General features: G+C 36.3%; 1 protein-coding gene and 1 long non-coding RNA gene across 3 annotated transcripts in view; both read right to left on the minus strand.

Moving 5' to 3' along the window:
• The window catches only part of agpat5 (1-acylglycerol-3-phosphate O-acyltransferase 5 (lysophosphatidic acid acyltransferase, epsilon)), a 58,551-nt gene extending 48,222 nt beyond the window's left edge, over positions 1 to 10,329 (minus strand). Inside the window, exons 1-5 of one of the 2 annotated variants that reach the window (XM_084391892.1) lie at positions 10,247 to 10,325; positions 9,487 to 9,689; positions 905 to 971; positions 590 to 705; positions 287 to 376 (exon numbers count right to left, since the gene is read on the minus strand). In XM_084391892.1, the coding sequence (XP_084248018.1) occupies positions 287 to 376; positions 590 to 705; positions 905 to 971; positions 9,487 to 9,645 (432 nt within the window). In that variant the 5' untranslated portion in view covers positions 9,646 to 9,689; positions 10,247 to 10,325. Of the gene's footprint in view, positions 1 to 286; positions 377 to 589; positions 706 to 904; positions 972 to 9,486 lie in introns of both variants that reach the window. The other variant, XM_084391891.1, reaches the window with a different exon arrangement.
• A 6,853-nt stretch (positions 10,330 to 17,182) lies between these two features.
• Positions 17,183 to 19,719, minus strand: LOC311280026. Its single transcript, XR_014625616.1, has 6 exons — positions 19,200 to 19,719; positions 18,764 to 18,815; positions 18,509 to 18,573; positions 18,349 to 18,408; positions 18,168 to 18,265; positions 17,183 to 17,945 (listed from the first exon to the last, which is right to left on the minus strand). It is a non-coding gene; the product is annotated as an uncharacterized lncRNA (long non-coding RNA).
• Positions 19,720 to 21,556: the final 1,837 nt, after the last annotated feature.

The raw sequence follows: 21,556 nt of genomic DNA on the forward strand, positions 1-21,556 counted from the left end.
CAGTTGAACGTGCACTTAAAGTGGTAATTACACACACACGATATGACGTCACACTCTGCTCATATGTTTTAAAAAACATAATTTACCATATAAATAGTCCTAACACTTTTTAAATAGCCCACTTAAAGTGTTTATTACAAACACATTACTAAATGCTTAAAATGAATAAATGTAAATGAACAAAAGTTTGTGTTACATTTACAATCCTGTGAAAACAGGGGGTGCTCCAGTTCCCGTGCCCCGTTTCTGGATTTTCATACAGTGAGTGCTATGGATATATACTCACAGGTGTGTCCAGTTTGGTCTGAGATGATAGTTTCTTTTTCATGGCTCTCTCATCAAAGGTGGCACTTCTCTTCACATACACACTTCCATGCTGTGAATGACACAAAAGTTATATAGCCAGAAACACACAACCGGTCTTATTCAAAAAACACTAGCAGAATGAAACTTCTGTGTAAATTGTTCATAATTCAATTCAATTCAATCCTAATTTATCTAAGAATGCATTTTTGTAATATTTACATAGAAATGTATATGTGTTTGTGTATGTGTGGGACAGTTTCCTAGAATTAGATGTGTACTCTACCTGTGAGAAATACCATCCATACAAAGGAAGCCACTTCAGACCATCTTTCAGGACATATCTTACGTGTCCAAGTGCATTTTGTCGAATTGCTAACATGTCAGCAATAATCCAATCAGCTACAATAGAGAACACAACCCTTACAAATGGTACAGTGATGTGTCAGATAAAATGATACACAGACATACGTACCACAGTACTTAATAACATTGAACATATATATAAAAAAAAAAACATGGTTTTGCCATTGTATGAATCACAAAGATTTTGTAATGTTTATAGATAAGATCATGTATTGACTGCAAAACAGAGACTTACCTGTGGATTGATGGTTTGACAGATAAACCACATTTTCCTTCTTTGGTATATTCCCATAAATGACAATCTGTACAGAGATTTACATGAACTTTTTAATACATTAAACAACACAGCAAAGGCATAGTTAGAATGAACATGACTTAACAAATAGTGTATGAAAAAAATGTAATCTTGATTCTAGCATCATGGTGAATGGAAAATTGTCTTTTGTTCAACTACATACAGTGAAAAATCACACAAGCAGGAGTGGGATATGGCTCTATATCAGCACGACTGCAGTTTGGCCGTAGACACGAGGCCGCGCGCCGTAGGTGACAGTGACAAATGCAGACATACAGAACATACAGATGGTAACATAAAAATGTCCACATTTAAGCATTTCAATGGGCTTAACACCTTAACCACAAGCCAAAAATGACATATCCAAAAAGAAGACCCAGAACTGCTAAACAGACTAGGGCTGTAGCAGTGAAGGAATTTCCCTTGTGGTGACTCAATATAGCGATATGCAATATTATTACCATTAAAAATAAAATAAAAATAAATAAACATTTTACATTTATTTTCTTTGCTATAATAAATAAGTGCTACAATGTGGCCAGCAGCCACGAAGACGAAGGAGATAAAAATAAATAAAAATAAAATAAAATAAAAAAAAACACTGAATGAACATGCAGGAGAATAACACAAAACCACACAATGCATAAATGAGAAGTGACCAAGAACAACTGAAACAGGGTTATATAAACAGGGGTAGAACACAATTATAGCAACAAACGGATATAATCGGTAACCAATGAAACCGGAGGTAAACAGAGCAGGAACTAAAGGAAACAGAACAGAATTAGATTACTGTACTAATAACTCTCTCTAAAAAAGTATTGTATTACTTATTACTAATTTCTTTCTAAATCCCATATCACCATCAACCGGTTGAACAATATAGAGATAGACATGAAACTGCTCTTTAATTCTTTTTAAATAAATACTATAAAATTGCATAAACCATCTCTTTAACTGACCAAAGAATTTAAAGGGAGAGAAATTATATTTTATATAGAATTGTTCTGTAGTCTATGACGGAATTACATCAGAAGTAACTAATTAAATTACAGAGAAATTAAGAGTAACTCCTCACTTTACTTTTTGAATGAAAAGAAATTAAAATAAAATTACAGTAAATAATTAATTAGTTAGTTAGTATAATTACACCCAACACTGATTATGCAATTGCAGTGTAAATCCATTCATAATACATCTGAGCTGCATTAAACAGTACGTGTAAATACAAAGACGTATTTTGTTGATATACTGATTTTATTTGATTGGTAAAAGCCATACAGTGTCTTATTCTGATTGACTGTATTGATTAAGTGTAAGAATCTGACATAAGAGGAAACAGATATGACAATAAATTTATAAATACTGTTCATCTCTGGCTTTATTGCTCAGTGTTTTTCAGGGTTTTGATCTTCTCTCAACTAATAAGAGCACATCCTGTATTTTATTGTATTATAATGACTATTTAATATTACTTCTAAACTTTGAGTAGGCTAGGAATGTTGCATAGTAATCGTTCTGCGGGGGGGTCGCACACCGGACGAGAAGCGCAGCGTTGCGTCTAGGACAACTCAAGGTATCGCACACCGGACGCACACTTTCTCAGTTTATGGCCAGCAATACTGTTATGTTTAAGGACATTATGAAATTAAGATAATGTCTGTATTGTGTTATGATTGTACTGTATAATTAAATACAGTCGTTGCCGAGTCTGCAGTCTGAACTTTCTCTCAGGGCATACGTTAAAGGAGAACTCCGGTCAATTTTAACATTGAGCTCATTTTTTTGTACATTTGGAGTGCTGTCAATACAGAGAACAACGACAAAAATCGGTGTTGCCTACACCGAGTTATTCTATTTTTAAAATTTGCACCCTATTGACTTCAATGGGGCAAGTAGTAAGCCTGCTTTTTAGCCTCTTAACATCCTTTAAGTGTCATTACAAGTGCACAGAAAATGTGAGTGATTCCTTCCGAGTGAACACGAGTGGATCTGACTGCAGTAGATGTTAGAGATATTAATAAAAATGAAGTTAATTCAGCCAGCGCTCATACCTTTGTTTACATCCTGTTTTCGGTGGAAGTCCACAGTAGTCGATTGTCGCGTTCACGCGCGTGATCATAGGTACTAAACCTATGCGTGTGAACTCGACAATCGATTACTATGGCCTTCCACCGAAAACAGGATGTAAACAAAGGTATGAGCGCTGGCTGAATTAACTTCATTTTTATAGCCTAATATATATATATTATATTATACTCAGATTTGTATCTATATAATCAGATGCACATTTATATATTCACAATTTACATGTAGGCCTAATTATTTCCTGTTTGGCCCCCCATAACACACACACAAATATATATATATATATATATATATAAATTATGTATACACGTGCAAATATTTATTTAATATATACATGCATAATGTGTGTATTTACATACAAAATAATTATACACAGTACACACATATATCATGTAAAAAAATTTTTTTGGATGTGATTAATCATTACCCAGCACTATATGTATAAATATAAATATATATACAAACACACACACACAAATATAGATACACACATACATGCATATATACACACACATACATATATACATACACACATTATATACACAAACAGTACTGTGCAAAAGTCTTAGGCATGTTAATATCATGTTAGGAATCTTACAACAGCCAGGATGATCTGATCTCACCGTCATCGAGTCCGTCTGTGATTACATGAAGAAACAAAAAAAACTGAGACAAACTAAATCCAGAAGAACGACGGGAACGTCTCCGAGATGCTTAAAGAAACCTTCCTGCAAAGTTACAGTACTGTGAAAAGTACTGGCACTTGTGTTAAAATGCTGTAAAGTGAGAATGCTTTCAAAAATAAAATCACAAATTGAATTTATTTATGATTTAACTTCTATTAACTAATTCAAATCAATATATGGTGTAACGACCCTTTGCGTTTAAAACAGCTTTTGTCCAGGTACACTTGCGCATAGTTTTTCAGGTAGCTTTGCAGGAAGGTTTCTTCAAGCATCTTGGAGACGTTCCCGCAGTTCTTCTGGATTTAGTCTGTCTCAGTTTTTTCTGTTTCTTCATGTAATCACAGACGGACTCGATGGTGAGATCAGATCATACCGGCTGTTGTCAGATTCCTTGTGCATACACAAATCTCACTGGATTATTACAATGGCAAAAAGAATGTTTGGAAATGTAAACTGATATTTCCTACTGACACACTACAGCAAAAGATATAAATAACTGACTTAAAACCATTTGTGTGTGTGTGTGTGTGTGTGTGTGTGTGTGTGTGTGTGGGGGGGGGGGGGGGGGGTATTAACATGCCTAAGACTTTTGCACAGTACTGTATATATACACATACATATATACATACACATATTAGGGCTGCACGATAAATCGCATGAGATTGTTAGGCGCATCTCGTCAGTAAAGCCGGTTCCTTGATTAGTAGTAAATCGCCATCACCTGCTTTCAGATGGAGCGGCATTTACTACAAAGAGCCGTAGTTAACTGACAAGCTGAGCCATATCGCATTAATTATCGCTGGCGATACGTCCGCGATATTAATGCGATTATACATATATAACACATATACATATATACACAGTACACACACCCCCCTCACATTTCAGCAACAATTTTAGTATATCTTATCAAGGGACAATACTATAGAAATGAAACTTGGATATATTTTAGTGAAGTCAATGTGCTGCTTGTATAGCAGTATAGATTTACTGTCCTCTGAAAATAACTCAACATACAGCGAACAAAAGTGAGTACACTCTAAGTGATAATAGCTATACGTCGTTTAACCATGCAAAGCCACATGTACTATTCATAATTTTCATGTTTTTGTCTGCTTGACAGGACCATACAAATTTGTGTATCTTGTATTAGAGCAGTTCAAATTTGCTGCTTGGAGTAAAATTCTCTCATACTGACCACTGGGTGTTCAACATGGCACCTCATGGCAAAGAACTCTCTAAGGATTTGAGAATTAGAATTGTTGCTCCCCACAAAGTTGACCTAGGCTATAAGAAGATTGGTAACACCCTGAAACTGAGTTACAGTACAGGCCAGCGTCATACAGAGGTTTTCCAAGACGGGTTCCACTTGGAACAGGCCTCACAAGGGTCAATTAAAGAAGTTGTTGAGCCCTCGTGCTGTGCGTCAGGCGCAGAAGCTGGCTTCAAAAAACAGATGCATGAGTGCTGCCAGCATTGCTTTAGAGGCTTTAAAATTCTGAAGCGGAAGGTCAGCTTGTCAGTGCTCAGACCATAGGCCGCACACTGCAACAAGTTGGTTTGCATGGCAGTCGTGGATTCCAACATGTACTGTGACATTCTGAAGCAGAACATGATGCCCTCCCTTCAGAAACTGGGCCGAACGGCATGATAACGACCCCAAACACACCGCCAAGACAATAACTGCGTTGCTGAGGAAGCTGAAGGTGATGGAGTGGCCAAGTATGTCTCCTATTGGGGCGTCCTCAGTGGTTAAAGTGGGATTTGGCAGGTGGGGGAACCCTCAAATTTTGTGTAGGTGCAACAGGGGGAAATGACTCACCGTGGGACTACATATTGATTATCATGGTATAGCAATACTTTTTGGGACAAGAGTGTCACTGTGGAACCAAGTATCACACCACAATATGAAACACAACCTTGTTTTTCACAATGTAAATTTAAATATAAAAATGGGAAATCCAAAACTGACTCAAATGTGAGGTAGTTAGGGGGGTTCGGGGGCATGCTCCCCCTAGAAAATTTGGATTTCTCTGACCTACATATGTGCAATTTAGGGCTTTTGAAGGCCAAAAAAAAAATGATAAGAAATTTATCACTTTAAAACCTTGTCATTAGATCATTTGTCAATACCTGCTCTCTCCTCATCTTCATGTTTCTTTTTCTCTCTGTCTCCTTATCCTGCCCTATTTCTTCCCCTCCTAAAGCTGAACTTTGACTGATAGTCTTTTCATTTTCGTCTGTGTCAGTGAAGAAAGTAAACATAGGCTCAACTGATATTTATATGTTTTATGAATCATTTTCAGAGACAAGTTAATTTACTCAAGGCTACCAGGAAAGCTGTAGCCTAAGTCAGTATTGCCAATAGGAACCTTCTACAAGCTTTGGAATTTGAAAACGTCTGTTTTTAAATGTTAAAAGTAATTTTAAATAATACAAATTATAGTCTACGTTTAACGCAGTTGGTGGAATTGGCAGACGTTCCCTTAGGCATCGTGTTTGTGAATTCGGGCCCAGCGGGTGATATATATATATTTTTTTGTACACACAGCACCCCACATTGACAGGAAAACACAGAATTGTTGACATTTTTGCACATTTATTAAAAAAGAAAAACTGAAATATCACATGGTCCTAAGTGTTCAGACCCTTTGCTGTAACACACATTTATTTAACTCAGGTGCTGTCCATTTCTTCTGATCATCCTTGAGATGGTTCTACAGCTTCATTTGAGTCCAGCTGTGTTTGATTATACTGATTGGACTTAAAAAAGCCACACCTGTCTATATAAGACCTTACAGCTCACAATGCATGTCAGAGCAAATGAGAATCATGAGGTCAAAGGAACTGCCTGAAGAGCTCAGAGACAGAATTGTGGCAAGGCACAGATCTGACCAAGGTTACAAAAACATTTCTGCTGCACTTAAGCTTCCTAAGAGCACAGTGGCCTCCATAATCCTTGAATGGAAGACGTTTGGGACGACCAGAACCCTTCCTAGAGCTGGCCGCCCGGCCAAACTGAGCTATCGAGGGAGAAGAGCCTTGGTGAGAGAGGTAAAGAAGAAACCAAAGATCACTGTGGCTGAGCTCCAGAGATGCAGTCGGGAGATGGGAGAAAGTTGTAGTAAGTCAGCCATCACTGCAGCCATCCACCAGTCGGGGCTTTATGGCAGAGTGGCCCGACGGAAGCCTCTCCTCAGTGCAAGACACATGAAAGCACACCTGAAGGACTCCAAGATGGTGATAAATAAGATTCTCTGGTCTGATGAGACCAAGATAGAACTTTTTGGCCTTAATTCTAAGCGGTATGTGTGGAGAAAACCAGGCACTGCTCATCACCTGTCCAATACAGTCTCAACAGTGAAGCATGGTGGTGGCAGCATCATGCTGTGGGGGTGTTTTTCAGCTACAGGGACAGGACGACTGGTTGCAATCAAGGGAAAGATGAATGCGACCAAGTACAGGGATATCCTGGACGAAAACCTTCTCCAGAGTGCTCTGGACCTCAGACTGGGCCGAAGGTTCACCTTCCAACAAGACAATGACCCTAAGCACTAGGGGTGTAAATATTAATCGATTCGTATCGATGCAGATTATACAGCCGACGATTCGATGCATCCGCAAGAGTATCGATTAATGTGTTTAATTTGCCGCCTGTCTATTTTCAACATCTGCTCCGACATATGCGTACAACCTACTCTTAAGCTGCGGGTGGCGCTAACCTCATTATTGTCTTCTACTTCACACTGCTTCACACGCGTTACTTGTCTTATCTATGTTCACACACATTGTTGAGTCTGACTTTCAAGAGCGATGGAACCGTCAGAGCGAGTTGGCAATGAAAGTGAAATGTTACACACTCCAGTCGGCGTCAAGTCATGGGTGTGGAAGTATTTTGGCTTCAGGAAAACAGATGGAGCAGTGGTAAGAGATGTTGCCGTTTGTCTGATTGCACTTTATTGTAACGCCCGTTTCACACATACTCCGTTTGCAGTGCGTATGCGTTGCGTATTCTTTCCATACCCATGTTAAAAGGTTAGAGCTTTCACACTGCACGCGGTTGCGGTCCGTCGACCCGTTCCAGTTGCGGTGCGTATACAGCAGGGCAGAGATCGTTTCCGCACCGAGTCTATTTTTGCTGTGCTGCAAACGCTGAATTAAAGTGACAGCGCATGTTTCGTGGTCAAAATGAACACAGATTGACCTGAAAATGTAGTAATTTCACCATAAATGCATTTAATTAAATAAAATGTAGTAATCTCACCATAAATGTATTTAATTTAATTCTACTATTTTTCACAGTCATCTTTTTTACTTTAAGACCAGGGTAAATCAAGGAAAACTGTTATTTGCTGCTGTTCTATTTGCAGTGCATTGAGCACAACTGCTATAGTTTAACATACACATCATGTGAATAGAATACTGTTTCTGTATTCTCAATAAAAGGCAAATTATTTATTATTTTTGTTGATTTATTTGAAACTTAATAGATATCATGTAAAAAATATCTAGGATTGAATCGTATCGAATCGTATCGAATCGTATCGCGGGGAATTCTGAAGTATCGAAAATAATCGAATCGTTGGATTAAGAAATCGGTATCGTATCGAATCGTCATGAAGGCTCCGATTTACACCCCTACTAAGCACACAGCTAAAATAACGAAGGAGTGGCTTCACAACAACTCCGTGACTGTTCTTGAATGGCCCAGCCAGAGCCCTGACTTAAACCCAATTGAGCATCTCTGGAGAGACCTGAAAATGGCTGTCCACCAACGTTTACCATCCAACCTGACAGAACTGGAGAGGATCTGCAAGGAGGAATGGCAGAGGATACCCAAATCCAGGTGTGAAAAACTTGTTGCATCTTTCCCAAAAAGACTCATGGCTGTATTAGATCAAAAGGGTGCTTCTACTAAATGCTGAGCAAAGGGTCTGAATACTTAGGACCATGTGATATTTCAGTTTTTCTTTTTTAATAAATGTGCAAAAATGTCAACAATTCTTCTGTCAATATGGGGTGCTGTGTGTACAATAATGACGAAAAAAATTAACTTAAATGATTTTAGCAAATGGCTGCAATATAACAAAGAGTGAAAAATTTAAAGGGGTCTGAATACTTTCCGTACCCACTGTATCTAAGGTGCCGGAACACAGTTCCGGCCCACTTTAACCCCTGGGCGTCCTCAAGCGGAAGGTGGAGAACCGCCATGTGTCTAACATCCAGCAGCTCCGTGATGTCATTATGGAGTGGAAGCGGATTCCAGCAACAACCTGTGCAGCTCTGGTGAACTCCATGCCCAGGAGGATTAAGGCAATGCTAGATAACAATGGTGCTCACACAAAATATTGACACTTTGGACAGTTTTGACATGTCTACACTTAGGGTGTACTCACTTTTGTTGCCAACTATTTTAACCATAATGGCTGTATGTTGAGTTATTTTCAGAGGACAGTAAATCTATACTGCTAAGCAGCACATTGACTACTCTAAAATATATCCAAGTTTAATATCTAGCCTATAGTATTGTCCCTTGAGAATATAGTAAAATGGTAGCTGAAATGTGAGGGGTGTATTTACTATTGTAAGATATAGGCTACATACACATACATACATACATATATAAACCCTTTAATACGCCATGTAACACAGGGGCCTATTACTTCTGAATCTAAAAACAACAGAAGTTACATGTAAAGAACGAACTGAATGCAGATAAACACAGTAAAGACAAAAAGTTACACTAACCTCCACGCCCGTGTAATTTTCAAAGAAGAACAGGACCATACTCTGATACAATGAATATGCACGGTCATCCACAGTGTGATAGAGTCTGGCGGGCAGCACAGTGGCCAGCAGCCGCCAGATGCTCCAGGACAGCAGGTACGCCGGAGCGGTGCCCAGCATCACCGCCGCTGGGAGCCAGTACCGCAACGAGTATGTGTGCACGACTACAGACAGCAGCATTTTGACTGGAAACCTAAAATGACTCAAGCGAATCTAATCTCTACACAGCTGAAACTCAAACTAACTCAGTAAATGACCCTGCCCAAAATGCATTGATCTTTTAGCCCAATGCAGTCGATTTCAATTAATGATTACGAAAAAACTGTGCTAATGATTTCGATCAAGCAGGGGGGGGAGTTTATGCAAAATTTGACATCTACTGGAAACTTCTTCCAGGTTTAAGCATGACATGCTTTTTTAAAAATCCAAAACACTTCCATAAGTGTGATTCTAATCTTATAAGGCACAATTCATAAAGACATTAAGAAATAATATACAATAACTGTGCTTCTGCACTTTGCTGAAACTACACTCTGACTTTCCCTTTGCACTAACGTTACTCTTAAAAAAAAAAGACTAGAAGTACATGCAATTCTTTACTTGCTAAAACCTACAGACGACATACCAATGACAGAAAACCTAAGCTGATCTACGCATGGAGAACACTTTTTACTTCTCCATTAATACCATAACAACATAATAAACAAACGTAATGTCTTACAAATAAAACCGGCAACATTGCTCGCCCTCGAAAGTCACACTCGCCTTCCAGCCTCCATATTACATGACTGTTATCAGTCACATGCTTGTATCGTGCTCGCTGATTGGCTGATGAACGAGTTCCGGTGTGACGAGATTTTCGTTTTCCGTGGGCGGAGCATATTTGAATTTTCACGAATTTCTAGACATTTAAGATTTCGAGTTTCGACTCGAGACTTTAGTTCACGCTAAATGTGTCTCGGTCTCAGCACGTTTAAACGATTATTGTCATAAAGGTAACTGGGCCATTCCTGGGATTTGGTAATATTTCAACTTGCATTTTTTTTTTTTTTTAAACTACATATAATTCATTTTCTAAATACCCTACATCATTAGGTATATATCAAACCTCAGGCATTAAATACCTTTTATTATTTTCATTTTTTTTCTTTTTCTGGTTTAAACACCTTTTATTCTCAACCCCTTAACGGACAAAATGGAATTGGTTTAAAAATGATTTTACACAAAATTGGCTATGAAACAAACATCTACCTACTGCTCATGTGTCCCTCATTGCAATTTTACAACTACAAATGTAACATTTATGATCATTTTCAAATTTTTACTTAAGTTAAAAATAAACAAATTGTGTGTCTGTGGTCTCTTTATTTAATTTCCTGTTTGGAATGGAATAACGAGAAATGAAAAGACAGGTCGTTTTATTCGCTTTATTTTATTTTATTTTTTAAACATGATATGAGATTTTAGTTCGATTTCTCATTTTTCGTTTGTGGGTTCGACACATAGACTGTAAAAAATAGGTTCGACATTTCATTCGCACATGTAGGCGGTGCTGAAACGCCCCTTTAATCTGATTGGTCAAACCGCTCCGCCTTCAGTACGGCCTTTTAATTCTGTCAGGCAGAATAAGAGTCAGTACGAGTGCAGCACTTTAATAAAATAATGTCTGAAAACACCACTCACTGTTAACTACGCATACTATTTGAAGCAGAAATATGTTGCTGGTCACATAATTCGTGCTGCTGTGACTTGCAAGCGACCCCTTTAATGTGAGCTAAATGCTGACAGATTATTTTAGCATTGTATGATATAGGCCTATGTCCCATTGATAAATACAGTGCAAATAGTTCCATCTCTTTAGATGAAAGGGAAGTGGAAATAAAAATCAAAAATAGGCTGAACTGTACGATGATAATATGTTCGTAACATTTACCACTCTTGTCTTTTATTTAGATCAATGTGTGTGACACATTCATAAATAATTGTGAAAACTGAATATAAATAAAGTTTACATTTATGAATGTAAGCGTTATAGGCTAAGTTAACATGAAAAGAAAGAGACAGAAAAGAGAGAGGCTAGAATCATTGAATGTTACATAATACTGACAAAAATTTGCAGGGTTTGGGATAGGCCTTAATTAAAATCCCTTTGGTTGAAGACCACGACATGCCTTAAAATTGTATTAGTTTTATTATAATTATGTAACCCTATTTTTTCCAAAAATATTAATGTGACAATGTTGAGAATAGTGTGACGGTGTTGAATACTTTTTTCCCCTCTCTTTCTTATATTGTGCCCTTCTTTCTGGATCAACATATCTGCTTGCACAGCACAGTCTTTCTGCTGCTGATGTGCTGCCATTTCTGACATAAGATGCTTGTCAGTGTTGAAGTGGACACATTACATAAAATATTCTATTTATAACAAAATTACGAGTTGCCATGATTTTGGTAAGTATATATTCACTGAAAACATGACTATTATATATTTGAAAAAAATATATTTAAGAAACCCCATTTAAGAAATATACAGATGTGTGATGGGGTTGAGGTTTTTTTGTTGCACAAAATGGCCACTGCTCCTCTTGTAGTATAGGAAAGTAGACCATATATGACAGCATTGAAATAAGTAGGCTATATTGTATATACATATGGATTAAAATAGAATTTTGGAAAAATAATAATTTTCCATCTTAATTTTTATGTGATGGGGTTGAGCTTGACAGTACCCTCCCTTGACTATAATAGGCATAAAAAAAATTAATAAAATATACTACTTACCATCTTCTGCAACACTGTTAAAAAGACCTGAATGATGTAATTTCTGGTAAATTATGTCACATATGGGTGGAGTCTAAATTATTATAGGCGGAGAATAGTTGGCGTGATGGGGTTGAGTTCAAACTGAGGTACATGACTTTATAATCTGTTTTTATAAACTATCTTGCTTTTTTTTAGAAAAATATTTTTCACAAGAAAGTAACACAAATTGGAAAAATTTGCAATTTTTTTTGACACTGCACATTTTGTTAAATATTTCAGTAAAGTAAAAAGCTTGTGAAAAGCTTTAAATATTTCATTTTGGTAAACCACCACTTTAAAAAGTCTGGGGGACTGAAATATTACCGAATCCCAGGAATGACCCAACTATAGTTTCAGTGCTGCAGTATATGACTAACCTACAATCTTTTCGTAGAAGCTTATAATACTTTCATTAGTATGCATGTAGTCCATAAATGAATGTCAGGAATTCACTTCATGCAATGTTAGGATGCATTGGTTTCAGGTTGTTGTGCTCTTCCTTTGTACATTGCTATGTTTTGAAACTGGGGCTTTTATTAGTTATTCTTTATTGTTCATCACTGCCTGTAACAACCAAAATAAACCTGTATTTGTATTAATGGACTAATATATTTTAAAAAAAAAATCCTGGTATTATTGTTCCTACATTTTTGATAGTTATATTTTGATGATAGATTTACAGATGAACAGAAATTTTAGAGAACAACATTTTCCTGAAATACAAATCTTTTGTAACATTATAAATGTCTTTTTTTTTTTGTTGTTGTCAATTTAATGCATCCTTGTTGAATAAAAGTAGCAATTTCTTTTTTTTTTTTACCCTCATCCTTCCCTCGGGTCATTTTGACTTGGAAAATGTTTTGGTCCAAGACCCCAGGACTTTTGTCGCACTTGAACCACGAATACACACACACACACACACAAAGAAAAAAAGAATGGATTCGAGGAATTTTGTGCTCAAATGCTCAAGATTCTAACTAATAAATGCTAAAACTTTACCAAAAATGATTTTATAATGTGTAACGTTACATGTATCTGAATGCATACTGAAGTGAACTGACTTTAGGAACCAGCGGAAACAGCTCATTTTCTCCATATAAGGCCATTTTTTTTCCTACAAGAGGTCGGCAAAGACACCCGATGTAAGATATTTTGAGCTGAATTAAAAGGTTTATGAATGAAATTGGGAGTTATTTTGAATTAAAGTTGAAAGAATGTGAGGAATGTGCTTCAATTACTAAATTACTATTTATTTATTATTTATTGATCAAATCTAGTAATATAAAGGTAAAATAAATAAATAAAAATTATCAAAATGAAATAAAGTAAGCTTTCTGGACAAAAAGAAAAAAGAAAAGTATAATTTTAGGGCTTCGGGTCATTTTGACCCATGAGGGAAGGATGAGATATGATTCCATACCCTTGAATGGTATTTTAATACAAATGCATTTGTTACAGGTCCCGGACAGACTGTTAGCAGTTTCAAAACTTAGCAGTAAATGAGAGAGAGGCAAGAGTTAGTGGTTGCTTAAAATATCCTCTTTGTTGTCTTTTAATAAACATTGTACTTCAGAGTCATTAAGATACTTTGAATCACAGTATTCATGAATACGTTGAAATAAATTATACATATAGATAGGCTACTTAAATAACAATAAATAAGTAAATAAATAAATCAAGATAAAAACCTTAACCATGTACAGATATAGGCCTACTCTAATTCTTCTACACAACTGGCTGAACTCAGGTAAGAATACACAAAATTTTGGACTTCTTTATGACATAAGCATCTTAAAATTATTGATAAAATAAATGATCAACTGAAACAAATTATTTGGACATTAAAACTTGTAAATTACAGTTTGATATGAAATTCAATTTAACTAACCTTAGCAGTAAATGAGAGAGAGAGACAAGAGTTAGTGGTTGCTTAAAAGATCCTCTTTGTTGTCTGAGGATGCGCCAGCAGCGCCACAGCCGTCACGGTAACTCTACTCTCTCAACTGCCACCCAGAATTCGGAAAATACAGTACATATAATTTAATATTTTTGTGACCCATCTAGATGTAAGGTCTACACATTTATGCATTTTCTTTTTCTTGCCAGGAAAAATAAATAATAAATAGCCTAAATAAAAGGGAAGAAACATCATTACATCATTTCATCACTAAGGATATGGTTCTGGTAAGAACTCTGCTGTGTGTTGGACCAGCTGTAGTTTGTTTATTAACCCATTTGTGCCCAAATTTTTCTGAATGGTTTCATGCATATAATCCTGTTAATAGTGTCCTATGTGAACATGTTCTGCATTTATTTTCCCCAGGTTTTTTTTTTCTTTCTTGAAAATCATATTTGAATGTACGGCAACTATAGTTGCCGGTGGGCAAATATGTTGTATGCACCTCTTCAATGTAAAATATGAATAGGAGGAGAACATTTGGCATTTATCTCAAAATAACTGCTTTCAACAGATCAATCTTTATTCATAAACAAATTTATTATGTATAAAAGTCGAAAAACATTTGATGCAGACCCAAAAAAAAACTGCATCTAGCTTATAATCTCTTGAATATGAAAACACAACAAACAACAAATCCATTTGCCTTAACCATTGTGCGCTGTTCAGGGTCTTTTTGACCCACAATTCTGACTTTCATTCATGGGGATAACAGGGATAATTTGGCATGGTTAAGTGTTTTTAAAAGATTTTTGCCCATCTTTTGGAAAATGCTGTTCTAAAAGTAACAATTTATCACTTTAACCAGTAGATGGCTGCAGAGCACCACTATATGCTATTTGCTTTTTGACTAACTGAAAGACATCTTTTCACAAGTTTTTCCAGTTGTACTCATATCTACATATAATGAAATCACAATTATAATAATAAAAGTTACTTTTTGTACTGAAAAAAAAATCAGTTTTTCAGTAATGTTATATATTATGATTAGAATCAAATGAATTTGATCAATGGACAAAATTCATCCTCAAAATCAGAAACAACACAGAACACACAGACAGAAATGAAGTGGCACACTTTAAATTTGTAGAATTATATGAAAAATAGATGTTTGAAATAAATGATAAACTATAAAAACTCCAACTTTTCTCTTTGTAACATCCTGATCAGGTTTGATTCTAATCATAATGGAACATTATAGAAAAACTGATTTTTTTTTTTTCAGTACAAAAACTGCCAAACTTTGACAAAAAGTAAATTTTATTGTTATAATTGTGATTTCATTATATGTAGATATGAATCTAACTGGAAAAACTTGTGAAAAGATGTCTTTTAGTTTGAAACTTTTAGTACTTTTAGAGCTCTGCAGCCATCTACTGGTTAAAGTGATTTTTTTTATATATTTTTTTACTTTTAAAACTGCATTTTCCAAGATTTGGCCAAAAATCTTACACTAAACCATGTCAAATTATCCATGTTATCCCCATGAATGAAAGTTAGAAATGTGGGTATTTTATAAGGCGAATTTTTCTTTTCTTTTTTTGAACATTTTGTGGAGTAAAAATGTCCAAATGTAGAGTAAAAACATTTTACATTTGTTTAAAATATATATGTTGTTACAAAATAACATTTTGTTGCCTGGGGTCTCTCAGACCCCAAATAGCCTGACTGTAAACCGCAAACGAACAGTGCACAAGGGTTAAAGTTGTGGAACATAGTGCAGAACAAAGTGCAGCCATAACAGGGCATTGTGTATCAAAAAGTTAAATGAAAATAAATAAATACAAATAAATAGAATGAAGAAAAAAATATATCTATATAGAGATGTCATTTAAAGGGTTAAGTTATGTTTATGCACTAAACAAGACCAATAAACTTGATTTATTAACCTATTAACACAGTATACCCCATTTTCCCATTATATATGTACTTACAAGGCATTTGCCCACCGGCAACTATTGTTGCCGCTTGGACTTTTGACTAAGTATACAAAAAACTATAGATCTCTTGTAAGATTTGTTTTGTTTGGATGACTCTAGAGACCTTCATGATTATGTAGATATATATATGTCAACAAAAAATACTTATTAGTAACATGAAAATTACCTTTCTTTGGGAGGGTTTGCCTTCGTCCTGCTTCCTGGAAATAGGGGTAGGAAGTTGACAGCCTCATGTGACAGGGAGGAAGTGAATACCTTTTTTTTTTTCTTGAAATCCTTTATTTGGTTGTTTGCTTGCATTCCATTGAGAAATAAAACATGGACAACATCTAGAAAAATATTTACAAAAGGAAAATGACAACTATGTACTGCGGCAACTATAGTTGCCGGTGGGCTTAAATGGGTTAAGCGTGCAGGGCAACCACCCATAATAGCATTACAATAATCTAGCCTTGATGTCATGAACACATGAACGAATTGTTCCACATTTGTCAATGAGAGCATATGTCGTCATTTTAAGATGGAAAAATGCGGTTTTACAGATTCTAGTCAGGTGACTTTCAAATGAAAGCACACCCAGGTACGCATAATAAACAAACTACACTGTTAGACTTTTCAAGGGTTTTTTACAGTAACTTACTGGCAACACTGTTGCCAGTAAGTTACTGTAATTAAGAGTTACAGTACCAAACCGTATTTCAGTTTTGTGTAATACAGTGCATTACTGTAAAAACGAAGCTAATCAGTACAGTGCATTACTGTAAAAACTAAGCTAATCAGTACACTACTGTAATTATTTTTATTTGTACTAAAAATAAATTAGATTTGATAATTTTGATATATGATTAATTTTATTTTTATCCTACATAAGTACTACTTTCATACAAACCAATTAGACAAAGTTATCACAAAATACCATTTTTTTATTTAAAACATTTCATATATATGACAAAATAAACATGCCAATGCTGGAAATGATGTGTGAAATTTTTACACATTAATGGGTGAGTTTAGAGACAACATTTTTTGTGTTAATTTTAACTCATTCATTGTGTTAATGATTTTAACAAAGTAAATATGTCAGAGAGGTTAGCACAAAGATGTGTAAACGTGTTAAATTAACACATTATGTGCTGTCCTTCACTGCAAACATTTTTGAAAACATACATAAAACCATAAACAAAACATTAGCATTTGACTAAATGAATGTAGAGTCATTGGTTGTTTAGCTTATACAAGTATTATAATGAAATATCAACCATTACATTCATAAAACTGCAGAATATAAATACATTTTTAAGCATTCAAAAAGGAAATGTCCAAAACAGGACAAAACACAGTTCTTTTCACAATACAAGACACGTAACCCCACCTTAAAAATAATTTCACTTATTTCCAAAAATGTGTTGGATTCATGTGCACTGGTGGCCAAAAGAAGTATTTAAGTGTCGTAATGTTTTTGAAAGAAGTCATTTCTTATTATTATCAATGTCTGACTGTCTACTCCATCTTTTCTACAGCATAGGAGTAAAAGTCATCATCAAAATAATCTTTAAAAAGCCAACACAATGTTTTTGTCCACCTTTGTGAATAAATGAACTTCTCCAAAGATTGGTTCCTGTTCAGAACTTGATTGACAACATCAGAGTGTTCCCTGGTCTGCATGCGTGCCCACAAACACAAATGTACTCAGTCCTTCAGAGGAGATCCCGCTTCCAAAACTATATGAGAGAGAGAGAGAGAGAGAGAGAGAGAGAGAGAGAGAGAGAGAGAGAGAGAGAGAGAGAATATTAGTGTCACATTATTTTTAACCTCCTTTTTTGTTAATTTTTATTATTATTTTCACAAAAACTTAAGAGTATATATTTGTAAACAGCTTTTGTCAATAAATAGCATACAAAAGAACTAAATTAAACTATGCCAGATTAAATTTTAATACTTACAAATCCTAAATTATGTCCAAAAATGCTGAGATCCATAGAAAGAACGACTGAAATAGATGATTTTAGCCCATTTCAGCTTGTCTGCAGTGAAGGAGTACCTGTTTGAGACAAATACACAGTAAGATACATGCAAGAAATCACTGTGTGATGATCGTTCTCCTTCCTACAGTAGTTAACCCACCTGTGCGCTGATATTAGGACCTTCCTAGTCAGGTGGAACTGCAATGGTAGATTCTTCTGGCTAATAAAATATAAAAATAATGCAAAAATATAAACTTAAGTTGTTTAGAATGCTAGATTTGGTCTGAATGAATTAGTGAGAGTTTTACTGCAGTGCTTACCTGGATACATTTAATCTGGTGAGACTGAACAAAGACAATGGTCCATCTTCTGATTGGTTCATTTGCTGTGTAATAAAGTTAGACATAATGCAAAGGTCACTTATTTGATATAAAGTTAGCCAATTTTATAGAGATTTTATAAGATATTGTAAGCTACCTAGTCTACACCAGTGGCTCAAAAGCAATTTTCACATAGTGTATGCTAATCATTTCAGCAAACTTATCTCAAAATATATCACAAATGGGCTGGCCTACCTCTGGAATCTTGCTAAGTCACTGGCGCGAATTGGCGCTTTGTTGCAGTTGCCTTTAAACACAAAAATGGAAGTAAATATTAAATTCCATTAAAAAAAAAAAACTATAATATGGTATAGTTTGCAAACTAATGCTAAAACTATAAAGGTTCTCATCAGTAGGCTATAAACAGAATTTCACATTAGTTTATTCACATTAATTGTTAATGTAAACGCGTTGCTCGTTGGCATATTTTAACTCGACAATTCAATAATCTAACAAAGTGTGTAAAATGAAACGTTAGGTCAGTTTACCATGGTAAAGTTCGTTACCGCCATGTTGACGACGAGTAGGCTAACTTTAACGTTAACATACGTTAAACTGGGCACAATCCTGTCAACACCCAGTCTATGGTCAACATACACAGAAGGTTTTTTTTTTTTTTTTTTTTTTTTACCTTGCTTGCTGATCTCTCTCTCGGTGAAGTGAATTCCGTCTCTTCCCCGGGCCAGACACGAACGTCGCGATCCAACAAAAGACAGACCCCATTACCTACACTGGATGTCTGTCTGACGCGACACGACAAATCCCAGACAGTGAAGTGATGCGCCGCGGCCGTTATATTTCAGACGTAGTCCGATACGAGTCCAAGCGCTCGCGCTAGTTCTTACAAGGGATAAACAGGTTTGCATTTAAAGGTCCGGTCGCTTCAATGTGTCCAATATAGACAGCCTCTGGCTATTATAGCGTTGTAGACACGCGGTGTAAGGCAAAAATTAGGAAATAAAAAGCACGGTGGAATGGTGCCAGCCAGAGAGGCAGTTACAAAATACAGTAGTATACAGCAAATTTAAAAAATACAGTAAGTCTCTGTATGTGGTGTTAGACGTCACAGAAAATTCCCATGATGCAATTGGAATCACAGTTATTTACTGTAAAGAGAAATAGCAGTATAATACTGGGGGATTTAAAGTAAATAACTGTAGAAATTACAGAAAAGTCTAACAGTGTACAGCTGGTCCAAAACGCAGCAGCAAGAGTTATTACTAGAACCAGAAGTATGACCATATCAGCCCGGTTCTGTCAACACTGCATTGGCTCCCTATTAAACATTGTATACATTTTAAAATATTGCTGATTACTTACAAAGCACTAAATGGTTTAGCTCACCAGTACTTAAGCGAGCTCTTAACGGATTATAGTCCTTCACGTCTATTGCAATCTCAAAATTCGGGCCATAATACCTAGAATATCAAAATCGACTGCTGGCGGTAGATCCTTTTCCTATTTAACACCTTAACTTTGGAATAGTTTTCCTAGCATTGTTCGAGAAGCAGACACACTCTGTCAGTTTAAATCTACACTAAAAACACATCTCTCTGACCTAGCATACACATAACACATTATAAACTTCTATAATTCAATGTTAGGCTGCATAGATTAGGTCAGCCAGAACCGGGAACACTTCCCATAAATCCTGATGTACTCGTTACATCATAAGAAGAATGGCATCTACACTAATGTTAGTCTTTCTGCTTATTCCGAGATTTACTGTAATCAGCTGGATCCGGGCCGTATCCAGATCAGATGGTGGACCTACGCCTAGACACGACCACAATGCATGATGTAGTCAGCCGAATGGGCTGTATCTAGATCAGATGGAGGACCTGCGCCTAGACACAACCACAACGCATCGATCTTTATGACCGATAATGTTGAATGAATGTTTGCTGTGTAATCAAAATAGATAAACCATTTGTAACAATGATAACCACTGAATATCATCCAGGTATACAGTGACACATGGTCAAAGAGCATTACAGAGAACAACAGTGTATTTTGTATGTTTATTAGAAATAGACCTTTCAAGCAATGTGGAAGCAAAATGACTAAACATAAAAAAACAACAACGTATACAACCATATTACAGCCGTCTACATGCCCTGCTCTCGGTAATTGAAGCTCTGAAACTGGCAAGAGCAGTTTCAAAATCCTCAGTTCTCATCCTGCTGGATCTGTCTGCTGCCTTTGACACAGTTAACCACCAGATCCTCCTGTCAAACCTAAAGACGAAGGGCATCTCGGGGACCGCACTCCAATGGTTCAAGTCTTACTTCTCAGGTAGGTCATTCAGGGTGTCGTGGAGGGGTGAGGTGTCTAAGACCCAACATCTAGCTACTGGGGTGCCTCAGGGCTCAGTGCTTGGACCACTTCTCTTCTCCATCTACATGACATCACTAGGATCTATGATTCAGAAACACAACTCTACCTCTCATTACAGCCTGATGATCTGACGGTAGATATTCGCATCTCAGCCTGCCTGACAGACATTTCTGGCTGGATGAAGGACCACCACCTTCAACTAAACCTTGCGAAGATAGAGTTGCTTGTGGTCCCAGCCAACCCAACACTACACCACAACTTCTCCATTCAGCTAGGTTCGTCACCATAACTCCAAGGTCAGCCAGGAACCTTGGAGTTGCGATTGATGATCAATTGAACTTTACAGATCACATTGCTAGAACTGCCCGGTCCTGCAGATTTGCCTAATACAACATCAGGAGGATCAGGCCCTTCCTATCAGAGCATGCTACACAACTCCTTGTCCAAGCACTTGTTCTATCCAGACTGGACTATTGTAATGCTCTCCTGGCAGGTCTTCAAGCTTGCACTATAAAACCTCTCCGTCACTCCTCTCCTCACAAAATTGCACTGGTTGCCTGTTGCTGATCGCATCAAATTAAGTCACTGACTTTTGCCTACAGAACAACCACTGGTTCTGCTCCCTTTTACCTAAACTCATTACTTCAGACT

Source organism: Rutilus rutilus (genome assembly GCF_951802725.1).
Source record: "Rutilus rutilus genome assembly, chromosome: 20".
NCBI lineage: Eukaryota > Metazoa > Chordata > Actinopteri > Cypriniformes > Leuciscidae > Rutilus > Rutilus rutilus.